Raw genomic sequence first — 17,196 nt, 5'->3', positions numbered from 1 at the left:
CATTCTTTAACAAATGATGAGGTCAAATTGAAATAGCTAAAATAGTTTCTTTTTAGTCACGTAAATCCTCCAGGTGCTTGGGATATACTTAGCCCATCCCTGGTGTAATCCAAAATGACTTCAAAAAATATATTTGTAAAGCGGAGACTCAAATGTTTCTTCCAAAAGAGGTGAAGCAGATGGAAACATTTATTTTTTATTTGGTGTGCTCATATTTTTTGGGTCACCTTTTCAGGGAATCGATAAGCGGGATGCGCTGATCAATGACCTGGAGTCGCAGGTGGAGTGCCTGCGCAGCGAGCAGGAACGTCTCAAACGCAAGAGCGAGGAGGAGCTGGAGCAGCTCAACGCAGTCATCGACAAACTCCAGCAGGAGCTGGTCCACATGGAGCGCAAAGAGGATGACGAGGCCCACGCGGGTAAGGAGTACGATTACGACGAGCTGAAGCAGAAGATGGACCTCGTCTCCGGAGAGTTCCGCGACCTCAAAGCGGAGCACGGCAAGCTGTTGGAGACGCACCGGTGCTTGAAGGAGAGCACCGAGAAATCGGAGGACCTCACGGAGACCCTGAGGCAGAAAACCGCCGACCTCGTGGTCGCGCAGGCCCAAGTGCAAGCTCTGGAGAGGAGCGCCACATCCAGCGTGGATGAGCTCCGTCTCCGTGTCCACGAGCTGGAGGACACAGCCGGCAAGAAAGATGCCGAGCTGAGCAGCTGTCGAAAGTACGCCGAAGAGCTCCAGGGGAAAGTGTTCACCCTAGAGGAGCATTTAAGGGAGAAAATTGCCGCGGCGTTGGTCAGCCAAGCCACCCTGGACGCTCTTCAGCAGCAGCAGGCTTCCAAAGACCATCAGGGCGACAAGGTGGGCCACCTGCACCAGAAGCTTGATGAGCTTGAAGCCAGTTTAAGTGGCATTCAGAAGAACCACGAGCTTCGGGAGCAGCTGCTCACTAGTTCGAAGGAGGCTCAGTACGAGAAGAGGCTGACGGCGCTCCTGGATCTCCTGAGACAGATGACGGGCGGAAAGCATCCTAGAACGTCTGCAGCTGTGGAGGTAAAAAAGTTTAGATAAGCTATCGTGCACACGTTGGCCTCGGACAGTTTAATTTGAAATATTAAAACGTTTGTAAAATGACATGTTAAGAACCGAGACCTAAATCCATGACAACCCCTCTGTCTGTTTGTAGCAGGCCTCAGCTGGTGACCAAGCGCTCTCGTCGGAACTTCAACAGGCCGGAGATGAAGCCTCGGCTGCCAAAAAACAGCTGGACCACCAAATGGAGCTATGCCAGCAGCTCCAGGAGGAACTCAAAGTAACCAATAAGTTGTTGTTTTTTTAAGTCCAAACCTTCTCTAAGGGGAACATTTAGTAATACTTTTCTCTCTTAGGACAAAACGGAAACAATCGAAAAACTTAAGGAGCAGCTTGAGGGGGTACACTTCATCTAAATTGTCATGGTTTTACCCCATGAAAGTAGCAGCTCACTAATTATCTGACCCCAGGTATCTTCTGGAGGAGACAAGGAGACGCAGGCTCTGCGAGAAGAGCTGACGAGGACCCAGAAGGAGGCAGCGCTCGCCAAAGAGGAGCTGAACAGCTGCAAGGAGAAGCTGGAGAAACTGCAGGAGCTTCTGCAGGTATTGATAAAGCTGTAGATGACAAAAACTATTCAAGTATGACATGTCAATGTTTGTTTTTGTTCTCCCCCACAGGAGCGGGAACTGACCATCGCTCAACTTAAAGAAGACCTTTTACAAGTAAGTACCAAGTTGATCATCAACTTCATTGGGAGAGAAATTCAAACGCTATTTTTTTTTTTTTTAATGAATGACCTATTGCTACTAGATATTCAGATTTATATTTTCTGTCCAGGTGAAAGCCGAAGAGGACAAGGCAGACAGGACAAACCTTCTCATGGAGCTCCAAGAGGTCCGAAGACATGCCGACTCCACCAAAGACGAACTCAACAGCTACAAATCCCACAATGAGAAACTCCAGGAGGACATTCAAGTGCGTGAGGTCTCTATTTCTAAACTCAAGGAGGAGCTCCAGGAGTTGCAAAAAAACATGGATGCCACCAAAGAAGAAGTTTGCAGCTACAAATCCAACAATGAGAAACTCCAAGGGGATGTCCAGCTCCGCGAGGTCTCCCTTATGAAGCTGAAAGAGGAGCTCCAGGATGCCCTGAAGAAGGTGGACACCACCAAAGAAATAGATAGTTACAAATCCCTCAATGAGAAGCTCCAGGATGACGCTCAAGTGCGTGAAGAGTCTATTAGTCGACTAGAAGAAGAGCTCCAAGAGTTCCAAAAGAACATTGATACCACCAAAGAAGAACTCAACAGTTACAAATCCCACAATGAGAAGCTCAAGGAGGAGATCCAGCTCCGTGAGGTCACCATTTCAAAGCTCAAAGAGGAACTCCAGGATGTCCAGAAGAATGTGGACTCCACCAACAAAGAAGTGAGCAGCTACAAATCCAACAATGAGAAGCTTCAGGAGGACATTAAGGAATGCGAAGTCTCCATTTCGAATCTCAAAGAACAACTTGAGGAGGTTCAAAAGAATTTGGACTCCACCAAAGAAGAACTGAACAGTTACAAATCCCACAATGAGAAGCTCAAGGAGGACGTTCAAGTGCGTGAGGTCTCTATTTCTAAACTAGAAGTGGAGCTCCAAGAGGTCCAGAAGAACATGGACTCCACTCAAGAGCTGACAAGTTACAAATCCCACAATGAAAAGCTTCAGGAAGACATTCAAGTGCGTGAGGGCTCCATTTGTAAACTCAGTGAAGACCTCCAGGAGGTCCAAAAGAACTTGGATTCCACCAAAGAAGAACTCAACAGTTACAAATCCCACAATGACAAGCTACAAGAAGACATTCAGCTGCGGGACGTCAACATTTTAAAGCTCAAAGAGGAACTCCGAGAGGTCCAAATGAACGTGGACTCTACACACGAACTGAGAAACTCCAAATCCCACAATGAGGAAATCCAGCTCCGCGAGGTATCCATTTTGCAGCTGAAAGAGGAGCTCCAGGAAGTGAAGAAGATTGCCGACACTACCAAAGAAGATCTGAGTTGTTCCAAATCCCTCAATGAGAAGCTCCAGGAGGAAATCAAGCTCCACGAGGACTCCATTTCCAAGTTGAAAAATGAACTCCGGGACACAAAAGCGGCCCTGACAAAGGCTGCCGACTCTGCTTCGACCTCTCCTTCCCCTGCTGCGTCCCCTCAGCCTTTCTCCTCCACTTCTTCCACCTCCCAGCCCAAGAAGAAAGCGAGCAGCAAGCAGCCCCTCACCAGGGGGAGCAAAGACAAGACGTCTCTTTCCAGGAAAAGCTCCGCGCCCTCCAGAAGTCCCGAGCCGTCCTCGGCGGACGCTTCCACGCAGACGGCCGTCAACGAGGAGCTGGAGGAGGTGATGGGAGAGTTCCGGGAGAAGGTGGTCCAAATGCAGGAGCTGCACGCCGCCGAAATCCTGGACATGGAGGCGCGGCACATCTCGGAAAGTGACGCGCTGCGACGCGATGCGCACAACCTGGAGGACGAGTGCAAGGCGCTCAAGACCGTCATCGACAAGCTGCGTGTTGCCGAGGTGAGCCATCAAATACATTTTCGTTATTTAAATGTTTTTTTTAGAACTACTGATGAAATTCTGTTTTTAGGTCCCCTCATCGAGACAAGATGTGCTGCTGTCACAATTCAAAGATGGCTACACAAGTGGTAAGGTCAATATTGATGCAGCAATGATTCGAGGCGTTCATCTTTCCAGTAAAATACAATTTCATCCATATCTTATTTGTCCTCTTGTTCCTCGTTGCAGACAGCAGCTCCGACTACAGCCAGAGGACCGGGTATGACCTTCCTAGTGGACTTCAGCAGGAGTTTCGGGTGACTCCTGAAGGTGCCAGACGAGAGGCGGACGATCCAGTATTGCCTGATAGGATCAAGGTAAAACCAGACTCTAGAATTATTCTGGACATTAGTCTTCTTGTAAATCCTAACTTAAACCCCTAACTGAGGTTTGAAACCCAAATTGTCGTTTCTCCCTGCAGTCGTTGCTGCGTGAGGTGCACAAGGAGGGCATGGAGGTTCTCTCGCTGTCAGAGCTTCCCGTTTCTGAAAGCGAACCCGGCGGCCAGTTGAACCTGCAGGTCTGGCTTAAGGAGAGAGATGCCCTGATGGCTACCGTGGAGTCCCTCAAAGGCCTCATCGCTCACATGCAGACCACACAGGTTTTTGTTTAGTTCTCACTCAAAGTTGAAGTGTACGGTAAAACCGATACATAAAACAAAATCAAATGAAACATTTGTGTCCTGCTAGATGTCGGGCGACTCGGCGGATTGGCGCGCTGAGCTCTTGGAAGCGGTGCGCCAGGTGTTTCTAAGAGAGCGTAGTGTGCTCAAGAACGCCCTCTTCAGCCACTTAGACGTGGTGGACACAAGTGACGCTGTCATCCACCTCAACCAGTTGGAGAGCAGACTGGCCGAGCAGGTAACAGTAATTTCACTGTCATTGAATATTACATATTGTATTTTTTTTTTCTCATCAATCCAACGTTGGTCCGTGTCCAGGATGCTCAGCACAGAGAAGCGATGGGCTCCCTCCACGCCGCTGACCGGTCCAGTCTGATCGCTGAGATCCATCAGCTCCGAAGTCGGATGGCGCGCCCGCATCAAGGTGAGGCTCTTCAAAACTAACGACATAGAAATCGAAAGACATACAAAAGGGAAAACGCACTTTGATTCGCTCCTTCAGGTGCTCCACCTGCTACGCTTTTGGGTGCGACGGAGCATCGTGGGGGAGGCGACGCCGACGGACCACCGCGGGTCGACCGGCTGCTGATGGAGGAGCTGAAGGGAGAACTATCGCAGACCAAGCTAGAGCTGGAGACCACACTCATTTCTCAGCACAAGCACCTTAAAGAACTGGATGCGCTCAGGTTAGATTGGACCCGACTGGAAAATTCAACTCAATGATTTCTTGGGTCGCTTAGCATCTTGTCATTCAATACAGAGCCGAGGTATCGAAGAAAGTCTCTGAAGTGGACGTGCTGAATGAACAGCTGTTGGAGGAAAGCCGGAAAGGCCGTGAGCTTCAGTGGGCCGTGGAGAAGGAGCGGTGTCGCGCCGAGAGGAACCAGGAGAACGCTCGAGAACAACTGGAGGTAAGACCGCGCCAGCCCTCAGCGGCACAACACAAATTGACTTTGAATTCGTTTCCAAGGACTTGAACCTGGCTTTGGAGGAGCAAAAGAGACAAGCGGAGCAGCTGACATCCAACTTGGAGGAGGAGCGCCAGGCCTCCTCCAGCTTCTGCCAGCAGGCTGAGCGGGAGAAGCTGAGCTTGCACAGGCGCCTCCAGGAGCTCCAAGTGCAGCTGGAGACGGAGCGAGCCAAGGCGCGGGAGATGAGCTCCGTGCTGGGAACAAAGAGGGAGCTACGGGGAAGTGGAGCCCAAGTCAGCCAGGAGGAGAACCTTCTGGAAGGACTGCACCAAGAGTTGGATGACAAGCAGGCACAGGTAGCTGTTGTGTGATGGCCATTTTTTTTAGTCTTGTTTTATCAATTGTAAAAGCAAGTTTTACATTTAATAAAAGATCCTCTCTCAAATTTCAAATCAAGAAAATGTTTTTTGAAAATGTTTTCTAGTTGGTGCAACTCCTCAGCCAAATGGAGGCTGAGAAGCTGGAAGTGTTGAGAAAGGACGAGGAGCTGACTCTGGCGGACCTTAAGTCCAAGGAGAGCAACGAAGCTCTGCTGGATGCCCTGGCACAGCTGGACAACCTGAAAGCACGGCTGTCGGAGACCCGGGACCTGCTTGCGAGAGAGGAGGCGAGGAGGAGAAGCCTGGAGGAGGACAAGGAGCGACTGGAGGAGAGGTTGGCTCGAGAGGGCGGGGCCGGGCAAGGCACGTCGCCCGGGCCGCACCACCACCACCACCAGGGCCCTTGGCGCACCACAGACACCGTCTTGGGTAAACTGCACCTCGTCGCCTCCAAGGTCCGCAGCATGGCCAGCAAGCCCACTGCTGAGATCACCGGAGAAGACCTGTTGGTGCTCCAGTCCAGTGTTGATGACGTCATCAACATGCTGCAGCAATCGCCAGCTCTCCCATCTATCCCTGAGGTGAGTGTAGAATAAAATCAAAACGTAAACATAACAATACTAAAATAATTCTCCACACAAAATGGAAGATGGCTGTATGATGACTAATGAGATGTTCACCTGCTCTTCAGAACTCCGCCCAGTTGGCAGGAGGATCCTCCTCCCTGACAGAGCGTCTGCTTCGGCAGAATGCCGAGTTGACCGGCTTCGTGGGCCGGCTGACGGAGGAGAAGAATGACCTGAGGAACCACTTGCTGCGTCTGGAAGAAGAACTCCGCTGCTACCGGCACACAGGCGATGATGTGAGTACCAATTTATTTATTGTAAAAAAAAAAAAAATCCTTAAAAATCTACAATATAGCAGTGGTAGAAATCCTATTCGTCACCCTTTCACAGTCCAGCGGGAGGAGAGGCGCGTCCGGGCCGGGTTCTGCCGACATGCTGCTGCTCTCTCAGGAGAAGGAGACGTGGCGTCGGGAGAAGGTCCGCTTAGAGAAAGCCCTACATCAAGCCCTCACTCAGGTGGCCCGGCTCCGAGGGGAGATCAGGACCCAGACGCTGAGGGAGATAACCGGACCCGAGGCAGACAACACTGCGCTCAAGGTCGGAAGGAAATATTGTTTGATAAAAAAATTACTTTTCAATGCATTGCATTAAAATTAAGTTGTATCCTCGCCTGTGCCCGTGCAGAGGATGTACGGCAGGTACCTGCGCTCGGAGAGCTTCCGGAAGGCTCTCATCTACCAGAAGAAGTACCTGCTGCTGCTGCTGGGCAGCTTCCAGGAGTGCGAGGAAGCCACGCTCGCCCTGCTCTACAGGATGGGCGGTCGGCCCTCGGACGGGCTCGCCGGCGGCGTCCGAGGGCAGCGCAGCCGAGGGCTCATGCGCTTCCGCTCGGCCGTGCGCGTCTCCATCGCCCTCTCCAGGTGAGTCGACAGAGAAAATAAGTCAGTGGATTTTTTAACTGAGCTTGCTCATTTTGTTGTGTACCAGAATGCGTTTCCTGGTCAAGCGCTGGCAGAAAACGACAGGCATGAGCAACACGACTTCCTTCGGCGTCCAGAAAAGTGAAGCCACGCAAATGATTGGTAAATAAATCCTATCATGCTAATTGCTAAAAATGCTAGTCATAATTAGGCACGGGCGGGCTCTTCTCAAATTTATTTTTAATCATACAATTAGTCAACTTGAGTTTTGTTGTTCTTCAGGCACTGATTACCTCCACCCGGGCGTGGGCGTGGACATGTACCGAGGAGGGGGCTCAAGCAGAGGACGCAGCGGGCGGGAATCCCCCAGGTCACCCATCTGCTCCGCACAGCACAGGTAGGCTGAAATTCAGGAGCCTCCACCGAGGCTTAACAACAGTAACTTTTAATGATTCATTTCTTGCATCTAAGGTTTCATGCGGCCGGAGACCCCGGGATGCTCACGTGCGCCCACCTGCAGAGCTACGACCCCGACCGAGCCCTCACCGATTACATCTCGAGACTGGAGGCCCTGCAGAGGAGGCTGGGGAGCGTCACGTCAGGTTCTCATCACTCACAATATGCCACATGTTACAACGGAATCCCTCCTCTGAAATATCTTGTTTCTTCTTCTGCAGGTGCGTCGTCGTCGCTTGCTCCATTACATTTCGGCTTGAGAAGATAAGACGCCGAAAAAAAACAAGTTGCCTTTACCGATGCGAACTGTTCTCTTTCCACATGGACCAAAACACTATTTTCAAAATCGGCGTGCGACAGGTTTGCGTCTCGTTTTTTGTTTTTGTCGCCGTGCCACTTGAATGATATGTAATTTAATTCAACAACAAATGGTGTACATTTTGTTTGTGGATAATTTAAAAAGATTTTTCAGATTAATTTATGTTTGCGTGGGTGTTGGTTGCAAGGAAGGGGCTTAACTGGATTCTTCTACACGTTTTCTGTCAAGGCCTGAAGACATTTGTAGAGAGCGTATTTTTATAGAGGCTTTTCTGGCTATTTTGTCAAAAACTGAAATAAAGGAAAAGATTTGAGTGTGCATTTTTATCATTGTTGATTACAAAAGACTCACATTTATTTGTATTCGTCAGATCTGTCAGCACTTACAAACGTCATTTTGTATTTACATTTCAGAGAAGTAGGAAGAAGACACAATGTCTCAATCTCACAATACATTCTATGCGAAGTTCCTTGCGAAGAACAAACGTGGCCTTTTTTTGGACACTTTCAGAGAACGAAGAGCAATTTTCTTTATTGTAAGACAAAGTCATAGAAGGTAGCATGATTGCAAGGCTTTCATCAGTTTCCTCACAGTACTGATGCTGAATTAGTGGTCCATTTGACGTGAAACTGATGTTTGCTTCCAAGTCCTCAGTGTTTCCTTCTTTTGTATGCGATGATGGGGTTGTGGGGTGTGTGTATCATTGTGGTGTAGTTGATGGTGGGGAAGTATCCGTCAACCAGGTCAAAGTCGTACAGGCGCAACAATGTGGACCAGATGGTTTTGATCTGCACGTAGGCAAAGTTCTCCCCGATGCAGCGATGTCTCCCTGTATTAAAAGAAAATATATATATATATATTTTTGATGGGTCATTTGGCTAATAATATTTGCACAAAATACAGAAAAAAGCACATGCATTATACAAATTAGTTGAGAAAATAAATAATTATATTTTCATAATTTCTCAACATATGTGCGACACACAAATGTTATTACATTTAAAAATGTTTCTAAAAGTATAAAAATATTACTGAAACTTTAGTGACCTTGGCGGAAGTGACGTCATCAAACTAATGACCGACAATCTGCCGCTCAAAGGTAAGTCCGCCCTTAAACGTTTAAGGTTTTCTCAACGTTTACAGCCATATTCAAACCGGCACAAACCTATTATTCACATATATACTCATAAAAACATTGATATCATCGATTTTCTTAATAGACATCCAAGTATGTTGTTGACCAGTTAGCATCGCAGCTAACAGCTAGGATGTAGGCTAACATTAGCATTCATTCTCAACCGTTTCTCGTCTTCAGAAAACGACATAAAGTTTATTTTTTCATTACAAGTTTCATCTTCACCAGTTATCTTAGCAGCCCTTGATCAAAATATCGAATATTTACTTTCGACACTAATTAAAGTACCTAAAATAAAATTAGTATTCAAATAGCATTTCACTTTATGTATTGTAACTCGTATCCAGTGTATGTGTAACCGGCATAGGTAGTCAACAACCAAATTATCAAAAAATTGTCAGTTTTTGAAAAAATGCTGGTAGAATGACCCATATACTGGAACAATAAAAGTATGGAGCGGAAGGGTTACGTACCGGCTCCAAAAGGCACATAGGCAAACTTCTCGCCGGCAGCAGGGTTGTCATGGAGGTAGCGGTCGGGGTCAAACTGTGTCCTCTCACGCCACGTGTCGTGCAGTCGATGATTGACAGTTGGGGAGACGCACACTTGGTGTCCCGCAGGAATTGTGAAACCTGATGCAGTCTGTGGAACCGTTGGAGGACATCAAAGTTACTTCTTCTTTTAGACTGTGCAGGGAACTTCACTCCCTAAGACCCTCATTACCTGAGTAGAGCGAGCCATCCTCATCATGGTCATGATGGGTGGTCGCAACCTCAGAGTCTCCTTCAAACAACGCTCCAAAAGGCTGAGGTCCTTCAGCTGAAGATGACATCATTAATAACCTATGAATTCATTCACATGTGTTATAGGCTGTGGTACCTGATCCAGGTGGAGGGGGGGCAGGTGGTCGCCACACACGGCCTTCTGCTCAGTGAAGCAGCGTTGCTGTATGTCTTTGTCCCTGGCCAGGAAGAAACCCAACCAAGCACTGGTGGTTGACGACGTGTGCTGACCAGCCAGCAGGAGGCCGATCAGCATGCCGGAAATCTCGTTGTCTGACAGAGGTCGTCCGTCCCTGATGGATCGGATAAAACAAATAAATTTGAAAGCCACTTTGAACTCAACCAGAATTCAACAGGATTTTTTTTACTTGTAGGTGGCGTCCATGAGTGTCTGCAGGATGTCATCCACTTTCTCCTCTGAGCTTCTTCGCTTTTGGATCACCTTGAAGAAGATGTTCTTGATCTCCCGGTGAGCTTTGTCCCGCTTTCTAATGATGACAGTTAAAAATAATCTCCATCCGTGTACTTGATAAATACATAAATAACAATTAAATAGGTAAAAAAAATTAAACAGTTTGCACATCTCTATTTCATGCATTCATTCTGCTGGTCCTTCTGGACTGTGCAATTGTTTAGAGCTTAGATGTGGCTTTGTCGCCATCTTGTGGAATCTGATGGTATTTCAAAAAAGTACAAAAAGTGGAGTTTTTCAAATAATAACTGCAGATAGGTTCTTAGAAAAGAATGTTAATGTGTGAATTCATGCGTTTCAAATGCAAACACATGGTGGAACACTTTTATTGAATATCAGATTTCTGATAGGATCACCTATGATGATAATCTCATCATCCCACCTGAAGCTGGGGAGCGGCAGCCATCCGGGCAGCAACCAGGCGGCGTGACTGAAGCCTCCATCCAGGTCAGCGTAGAGCTGAGCCACATGCTCATTCAACAGGCCGCGGATCTCCTTTCCGTGCAGGCAGCTACTGGCTGTCAGGATAATGAGCTCGGACAGCGCTTCGAACAAGTCTGAAAGGAGCAAAAGAATCATAACAACAAATCATAGTGGGAGATAACCAATGCTTCGTGCGTTGTTATTTTATGCCTCACAGTATCCATATTGTGCATGTCGCAACAGCCAAAATCGTGATCACAATTCAAATTCGATCAATTATTTCTTACTGCTCTGGCCGCTGTCTCCCCATCTCTGAAAATAATCAATGGTCTCTGCCTCGATGATCTTGACGTGTTCCCTGAAGTGAGCAATGTTCAGGCCCGTCTTCAGCATCTTCTTTTGCTCCAGAAAGATCTACACACGTAGGTCAACATTTATGGTGTCACTATTTTGAATGACATTGTGTGTGTTCCAGCAGACTCTCACCGGGTTGGGGACGTCATATGCGACTCCTTTGCCGAAGACCGGCGTGGTGAGTCGTGAGTAGACGTCCTCGGCGTTGAGGTCTTCGTTCTTGCTGTTGAAGAGCAATGAAGCTGCGTCGCTTCCCAGAAGGTACGTGAAGGTTTTGCCTACCATGGTGAAGCTGAACACCGGTCCATACTGTGGCGGGGTAGGACGTTAAGAGGTTTAATCATTTGTGTTTATGTCGCTTCCTTATTTTGAATCATTTTAGATTAAACTTACTTTTTCATAGGCATTTTCCAAAAAGTCAATGGGACTTTTGCCAAATGCAACAGCATGTCCTAGGAAGGGGACACAGGAAGGGATGTAAGGTGGACATTTCTGGAAGGGTAAAAAAAAAGAATCATTAAAACCAACATATTAGAATAGAAGTGTCAGATTCATTCACTTTGAGACAACTTACCACATTCTTGTCAGAAATCTGTCTATGCATTTTGCTGTAAAAATATCCCAATGTGAGCGTAACAACAGAAGCTGCCAGGACCCAAGACGTTAGGTTGTCGTTCATTTTGCCCACAGTGTCACCGAGCAGCTTAGTGCTCAAGTGATATAAATGCATTGACATGTTTAAAGCTTATTTTTTGGCGATCGCAAAGGGATCGTTACGATCTAAGACAACTCCAGTCAAAAATATTGGAGCGCCGGTGTTGAGTCCCAGCCGTCTCTACCTGTCAAAAACGGCCCCGCCCCCGCCTGACCGACTGACTTATACGATTGGCTGTTGATTTCGTGTCGTTCAAGTGAACGCTGCTGTGATTGGCTGCTTTCGTCGAACCGATCTCGGGTGTTATGATGTCACCGCGTGGCCGAATAAATAATAACTTATCGTTTTTTGATCAAAGCGTTGGACCCTCACGCGTCTTTTTTGTTTAAAAAAGATCATATAATTTCGTGAGATAAGTTGCGGAAATGGTTCGTTACGTGCGTGTTCACTCCACTTTTACCGTTAGAAAGTACGTTAATGCCGCAATAAAGGTAACTTAAGTCATTACGTTCTACTTAACGCTTTTAAAGTTATTTCGGCTAAAAGTTTTGCCTTTTAGTGGCTAAAACTTGCTGTTCGTTAGCTTCAAATTGTTATAATAAATAAACCAGTTTTCCCCAAATTTCATTGAGCCAATTAATTTACTATTTTTAAATCTCACTGCAAATCACAAAGCCAAAATTACGCAAAAAGTAGGCTGTATACAGCTGTACATTCACTTACAAGTTTATTTGGTGCACTTTGAAGCCCGTAACTTAACATATTAACCACTGAAATGGAAATGCCATTAATTGTTTCCATTTTTTTGTAACGTGTTATAAAACGATAGAAGCTCTGTATTGTAAATTTGTTTGCATTGTATGTTCTTTAATGAATCCCCCAATTGAGCAAAATTTAACAATATATGAAAAATACATAGACTCTTATTCAAACATTCAATTTATTATAACAAATTATTAAATAAACATATTTACATAGCATGGAAATTGAGATTTGTCAAAACACACACACTCACAGAACTTGTGAAAATGAGAATACATGAGCAAACTGCCCTAAGTTGTCGTCAATTATTATTCAGCGTTGAAATGGTTTGGCAGCTGTGTTGTCCCGAGCACTCTTGGTTCAGCCGTAAGCATATTTGTCTGCAGGGCCTTTGTCGTTGGGTGTCATCTGTCCGCTAAGTTTCATTAATAGCTTCACGATGAGGCCAGCCTATCAACAATTAGGAGAGACATTCATTCAGATCATGTTTCAAACATGTTAAAAATATGTCACCATTTTATTCTTTTTCTTTACAGCATGTTTGGAAAAAGCTTCTCAATGTTCATTTTTCCCTGAATTGCTTTTACCTGCTTGGTGTGCACAATGAAGTTCATTTTGTTCTCGCCGCTGTGCACTTGGAAGTACTGGTCAGCGTGTCCTAGCTGCCACATGAATGTGCCATACTCTAAGCTGATGAGAAGCACCTACAAGATGACCACAAAGCATGAAAACGCAAGCAAATAAGAGGCCAGGGATCATCCAATGAGAAGATGAGGCGACTCCACACCTTGGTCTCCATGTTCATGAGGTGGAGCCCCTTGGTGTTAACGCCAACGTAGACGCGGATAACCTTGTGGTTGCTGGCGCTGGCCTTGGTGTACACCTGGCCCGTGAAGAAGGCGGCACCATAGGTGGGGATGTCCCAGCAGTTCTGCAGGAAGAGCCGCTGCAAGTGATGCATCTCCTTGCTCACGCCTTCACTGGTGCTCAGTGCCTGTTGGCAAATGAACTCAAAGGTTTTCAACAATGACAGGAAAACTTGTTCAAAGTCCTTTAAGGTTCCACTCTACTTTGTATTCATGAAGAATCCTGTTGGTCCAGTGGTACGCTTTGCTTTTCACTTTTAATATGGGCACAATGGACTTTAGGTTTTCCTCACTGAAAAGAAGAAAACATGAGTAAAACTGTGTGTGTGATAAAGACAAGATTGAGATGCAGTCAGCATTGTACTTGAGGAAGCCTTGTTTGTGCTTCTTGCTTTCGTAGTTTCCATAAATGATCTGCAGCAGGAAGCTGGCCAGCGTGATCAGCTTGCTGTCGGGAGCCGGGAAGAAACCCTTCAGCAGGCAGTGCCGGGCCTCGTCAAATAAGATGAGGATGGCCAGCGGATCCTCCACCTGCAGTGAAAAAGTAAAAAATATCTCCTTTTGGCATTGTAAAGAAAACCAAACATCGAAGACAGTCTTCCCCAAAGTTTGAAGCCATGCAATTTAGCCAAGTGACCTTTTTCTCGATCTCCAGAGGCAAGCGGACGTCCCTGCGGAGGAAGAGCTGAGCCGTCTCCCTTTGCGGGTCCAGCACAGTCAGATCTGTCACGATCTCCGTCCAGATGCGCAGGTGCTGCAACGGCTTGTGGTACGGCTTCAGCTGCAGGTCTGTGAAACATGCCCATTATTATTCCATAGAAATATATCGCTAAAAAAAACTGTGCTCTCAAAACATAAAGAATCCTAAAAATAAGGGGGAATTCATATAAGATGTGAACTAGCTCTAGAAAGTCATCTCACGGAGGTTTTCAGAGCAGATCCATATGGTGAAGTATTGCTGGGTCTCCTGGGACAGACGCATGCCCTCCATGATCTGCTGCACTGTGGTGTTGTTGCCGTGCCTCAGCTCCACGGAGCGGTATGAGCCATCCATGCGGTAGATGCGCACCTTCTCGTACTGCAAAGAAAGCAAAGAAAAATAAATACGATGAAATGACACCATAACTTCAAAAGATGGTTGTGAGACTGACTGGTTTGCTGTTGGCTTGCTGCAGAAGCTTCACAGTCTCCTCCCATTCGTTCTGTTTGTTCTCCTCACACACTTGCAGTGGTGATCGCTTCTGCTGGTCCTCTATGTGCTAATGAGCACAGAAAATGTACCACAATAAACATCAATAGAGACATTAGGATCAATTGAAATATTTTAAGCGGTATAGAAAGTCTTTTGGCGTACCCGGTCGATTTCGGGGTGCTGCAGCAGGAGTTGCACAATGTCGCTGTGGCCACCTCTTGCGGCAAAGTGCAGAGGTGAGCTGAGCTGTCCGTTCAGCAGGTTGGGGTTGCATTTACCCTTTTCCAGCAGCAGTTTGGTCGCCTCGGCTTTGCCATGCCTGAAGGGACCGAGAAGAAAATGTCAAGGAAGCGATCAAATGAAGTGACTTTTAAGTTGTTGCTTGGCTTTGTCAAGCTTCACCAGCAAGCATAGTGGATGGGGGCCCAGTGGTCGCTGTCCAGCAGCTTGACGGAAAAGCCGCTGTCCAGGAGCTTGGCGAGCAGCTCCGTGTCTCCCTCACAGGCGCTGCGGTGAAGCGGGAAGTCGTCCACCCACTGACGCTCCCTACGAAGACAAATTGACAATTAATGACCAACACAGTGGAGGAGAAACTGGACTGAGTCCTCACTTGTCCTCAGCTGTGCAGTTGGCGCCGTGCTGCCACGTCTCCCTTGTCGGGATCTGAATTTTGGAGTAGTCTGGTGCTCCCAGCCCAAAGTATGGGTTGATGATAACTTTGTCAACCTGCAGGCAGAGTTCTGTTTTAGTAAAAGTGGAAGTGACAGAGAACAAATACTTTTTTACTTTTAATTGCGTTTTAGTGCCACAAGCCCGGGAAGCAGTATCACACTTCTAAACCTGGTCTCACCCGGTTGGTGTACTGCAGATCAGAGCCATAGAGCGGGTTTAGGATGCACATATCCGCCTTCTCTAGGGACATCATCTTGCTCTTGATCTCTAACGCCGTGTAGCCCATGTGCAGGCCCTCGTCGCTCACTCTGCCCTCGCCGCCGTAAGCCGGGTTGCTGACGTTGGTCTTCACCCTCTCCAAGGGCGATGGGCGGAACAATGCCGTGATGGCATGAGGTACGGTGTGCTGCTCTGCTAGCCACCTAAAAGTAATTCAGTTGTTTGTATCTTAACACCGTTTTCTGATTGGTGGATTGAGGATTAAAACTTTGGGATTTGTATGGAGAAGAAAGGTGGCAGGGCTTAAAACAAAGTTTGATTAAATATAATGCAAAGTCCAAGCTCACTTGTCCAAGGACAGGAGCATCTTGGCAGTGACGGGACAGAAGTGAGTGCTGGTCTCGCTGCAAACCCTCATGATGTCCTGCAGGCAGTAGAAACTCGGGCCGCCCGCGTTGTGGACAGATTTGCTGTTGTCTGTCGACAAGCGCTCCTTTAACTATTCCTGATTTCATACGGGGGGAAAAAATGCGACCCGGCAGCAGGCACGCACCTTTTACGCCAACCGGCACCACAAACAGCGACGCCTCTTTGACGTCGTTGTCCCCACCCAGGGGGAATTTCTTCATATGAACCACACGTTTACCTGAAAAGCAAATTTGACAACGAGCCCCGTGAATCGTACAATGAATTGTCCCTTGCTCACCGATGAAGCTGTGATTGTTGGACAAGGGTTTGATGGTGTCAGCAACATAGTCCAAGATGAATTTGGATTTGTCCCCTGCCGCTTGGATCTTGGTCGCTGGGAGAATTTTCTTCTTTTTTTTCTCCTTCCCTTCCAAGGGTACTTCACTCAGCAAGATCTAAATGTTGAGACACATAGTGATCAACTCGCCATCAACAAGATGCTTTTCTTCTTCTTCTTGCCACTCCCACTTGCTTTGAACACATTCAAAGGGGTCACTGTATTTGAGCATACCTCATAGGCTTTGGCTCTGTACTCCTTGGAGCTGAGGCTGACTTGGTTCTTGGGTCGAAGGACAGCGACGAACACGTCCTCGAGGCTGTCCTCGTTGCCCATGGTGACGGCTTTCAGGGCCAAATGCTGTGGAGAGGCATGACTGGGATGCCACACGACAGTTAACGTCTTAATCATGACGGATGACACATTTTAACCAGTGTACACATGTCTATTTTGTGCATTTATATTTTAGCTTTTCCTAACAGTTCAATGAATGTTTTATTTGCTCTTGCAGAATTGCCTTGTAGAACATAAACTGTTATTATGGGGTGTGAGTGAAATATTTAAGGTGATATGCACCCCTGTTGTAAACTAATACTGCTGTATTTGCTCGTTGATTCAATTGGTACGTTGGAATTAATCGTGTCAAATAACATAAAAGTCCTATACAAGAAATGAGACAGCTACTTGTTGACTTCATGATGGCCACGCCCCGGAAACCGCACTTCTATCTTTTAAACAGGCTAATAACACAAATAACTATCCATAATTCTGTAATCACCACAACACTTGGGTATTTAAAGCGAAGCTTAACTCCGTAGATTTGCATTATTTTAACGGCAAATTGACGCTGTTTGGCGAGCGTAGCTTTGGATGCTACACTGCATCATATACTCGTTCGAGTGGTCAAACTCATCGAAAAGCCATACAAACTTTGCACCACTTTCTCCCCACCGTCAGAGTCCTTTTCGGGGTTCAAAGTGGCCACCCTCGGCCTCTCCGGGTGGATTTCCTGGGCGTTTGTTGAGGCTAAAAGTCGCTGCCGGCCTGAAATTTTGGCCGCAGAAAACAAGAGTCGTGGTGCGTTCAATTGCCGCCCAGCCGGTAGGAC

The 17,196-nt window shown here is 47.0% G+C and overlaps 3 protein-coding genes and 1 long non-coding RNA gene across 18 annotated transcripts in view; 2 read left to right on the top strand and 2 right to left on the bottom strand.

Moving 5' to 3' along the window:
* akap9 (A-kinase anchoring protein 9) overlaps positions 1–8,129 on the top strand; it is a 26,011-nt gene extending 17,882 nt beyond the window's left edge. For 10 of the 13 annotated variants that reach the window (XM_088365784.1, XM_088365781.1, XM_088365789.1 and 7 more), the window contains 22 exons: positions 236–1,054; positions 1,188–1,313; positions 1,390–1,434; positions 1,504–1,638; positions 1,714–1,758; positions 1,874–3,598; positions 3,669–3,726; positions 3,827–3,954; positions 4,059–4,238; positions 4,327–4,497; positions 4,578–4,683; positions 4,762–4,945; positions 5,020–5,170; positions 5,230–5,526; positions 5,655–6,131; positions 6,242–6,412; positions 6,507–6,713; positions 6,801–7,036; positions 7,104–7,198; positions 7,319–7,433; positions 7,508–7,638; positions 7,714–8,129. In XM_088365784.1, coding sequence (XP_088221910.1) covers positions 236–1,054; positions 1,188–1,313; positions 1,390–1,434; positions 1,504–1,638; positions 1,714–1,758; positions 1,874–3,598; positions 3,669–3,726; positions 3,827–3,954; positions 4,059–4,238; positions 4,327–4,497; positions 4,578–4,683; positions 4,762–4,945; positions 5,020–5,170; positions 5,230–5,526; positions 5,655–6,131; positions 6,242–6,412; positions 6,507–6,713; positions 6,801–7,036; positions 7,104–7,198; positions 7,319–7,433; positions 7,508–7,638; positions 7,714–7,760 — 5,649 coding nt within the window. In that variant the 3' untranslated portion in view covers positions 7,761–8,129. The remainder of the gene's footprint in view (positions 1–235; positions 1,055–1,187; positions 1,314–1,389; positions 1,435–1,503; positions 1,639–1,713; positions 1,759–1,873; positions 3,599–3,668; positions 3,727–3,826; positions 3,955–4,058; positions 4,239–4,326; positions 4,498–4,577; positions 4,684–4,761; positions 4,946–5,019; positions 5,171–5,229; positions 5,527–5,654; positions 6,132–6,241; positions 6,413–6,506; positions 6,714–6,800; positions 7,037–7,103; positions 7,199–7,318; positions 7,434–7,507; positions 7,639–7,713) is intronic. The other 3 variants (XM_088365788.1, XM_088365782.1, XM_088365778.1) reach the window with 1 other exon arrangement.
* On the bottom strand, positions 8,128–11,874 carry cyp51a1 (cytochrome P450 family 51 subfamily A member 1). Its single transcript, XM_088365828.1, has 10 exons — positions 11,552–11,874; positions 11,371–11,469; positions 11,110–11,286; positions 10,911–11,037; positions 10,583–10,757; positions 10,097–10,216; positions 9,826–10,021; positions 9,670–9,765; positions 9,420–9,588; positions 8,128–8,640 (listed from the first exon to the last, which is right to left on the bottom strand). The coding sequence occupies exons 1-10, from the start codon at positions 11,711–11,713 to the stop codon at positions 8,462–8,464; spliced, it is 1,500 nt and encodes a 499-aa protein (XP_088221954.1). The 5' UTR covers positions 11,714–11,874; the 3' UTR covers positions 8,128–8,461.
* LOC148379786 (uncharacterized) lies at positions 8,872–16,193 on the top strand. The gene is made up of 6 exons (XR_015855145.1): positions 8,872–8,910; positions 9,816–10,197; positions 10,551–10,647; positions 11,102–11,238; positions 13,661–13,804; positions 13,916–16,193. It is a non-coding gene; the product is annotated as an uncharacterized LOC148379786 (long non-coding RNA).
* On the bottom strand, positions 12,554–17,196 carry krit1 (KRIT1 ankyrin repeat containing). Of its 3 annotated transcripts, none has more exons than XM_088365810.1 (17): positions 17,040–17,196; positions 16,323–16,464; positions 16,050–16,206; positions 15,897–15,989; positions 15,691–15,820; positions 15,303–15,546; positions 15,063–15,178; positions 14,855–14,998; positions 14,615–14,771; positions 14,412–14,519; positions 14,182–14,338; positions 13,898–14,049; positions 13,625–13,791; positions 13,465–13,552; positions 13,182–13,388; positions 12,982–13,098; positions 12,554–12,844 (listed from the first exon to the last, which is right to left on the bottom strand). In XM_088365810.1, exons 2-17 carry the CDS (start codon positions 16,422–16,424, stop codon positions 12,755–12,757), a joined length of 2,229 nt encoding a protein of 742 aa, XP_088221936.1. In that variant the 5' UTR covers positions 16,425–16,464; positions 17,040–17,196; the 3' UTR covers positions 12,554–12,754. The 3 variants fall into 3 exon arrangements, with proteins under 3 accessions (XP_088221936.1, XP_088221937.1, XP_088221935.1); XM_088365811.1 differs by having other exon boundaries at positions 17,019–17,184; XM_088365809.1 differs by having other exon boundaries at positions 16,323–17,186.

This window comes from Syngnathus floridae, chromosome 21 (assembly GCF_059516105.1).
Source record: "Syngnathus floridae isolate MCC-2025c chromosome 21, RoL_Sflo_1.0, whole genome shotgun sequence".
Lineage (NCBI taxonomy): Eukaryota > Metazoa > Chordata > Actinopteri > Syngnathiformes > Syngnathidae > Syngnathus > Syngnathus floridae.
The sequence above is the reverse complement of the archived record's forward strand: the minus strand, read 5'-3'. Positions and strand labels throughout refer to the sequence as shown.

What these genes read in the sequence shown, in the direction of transcription:
- cyp51a1 (XM_088365828.1), bottom strand. Translation starts at nt 11,713, where the DNA reads ATGTCAATGCATTTATATCACTTGAGCACTAAGCTGCTCGGTGACACT. An exon ending in CCCCCCTCCACCTGGATCAG is followed by an intron (nt 9,766 to 9,825) that starts GTACCACAGCCT and finishes TGTCATCTTCAG; the next exon opens with CTGAAGGACCTCAGCCTTTT. An exon ending in GGATGGCTCGCTCTACTCAG is followed by an intron (nt 9,589 to 9,669) that starts GTAATGAGGGTC and finishes ACGGTTCCACAG; the next exon opens with ACTGCATCAGGTTTCACAAT.
- krit1 (XM_088365809.1), bottom strand. Translation starts at nt 16,499, where the DNA reads ATGATTAAGACGTTAACTGTCGTGTGGCATCCCAGTCATGCCTCTCCA. An exon ending in CTCTGGAGATCGAGAAAAAG is followed by an intron (nt 13,792 to 13,897) that starts GTCACTTGGCTA and finishes TTTTCACTGCAG; the next exon opens with GTGGAGGATCCGCTGGCCAT. An exon ending in CACAAACAAGGCTTCCTCAA is followed by an intron (nt 13,553 to 13,624) that starts GTACAATGCTGA and finishes TCTTCTTTTCAG; the next exon opens with TGAGGAAAACCTAAAGTCCA.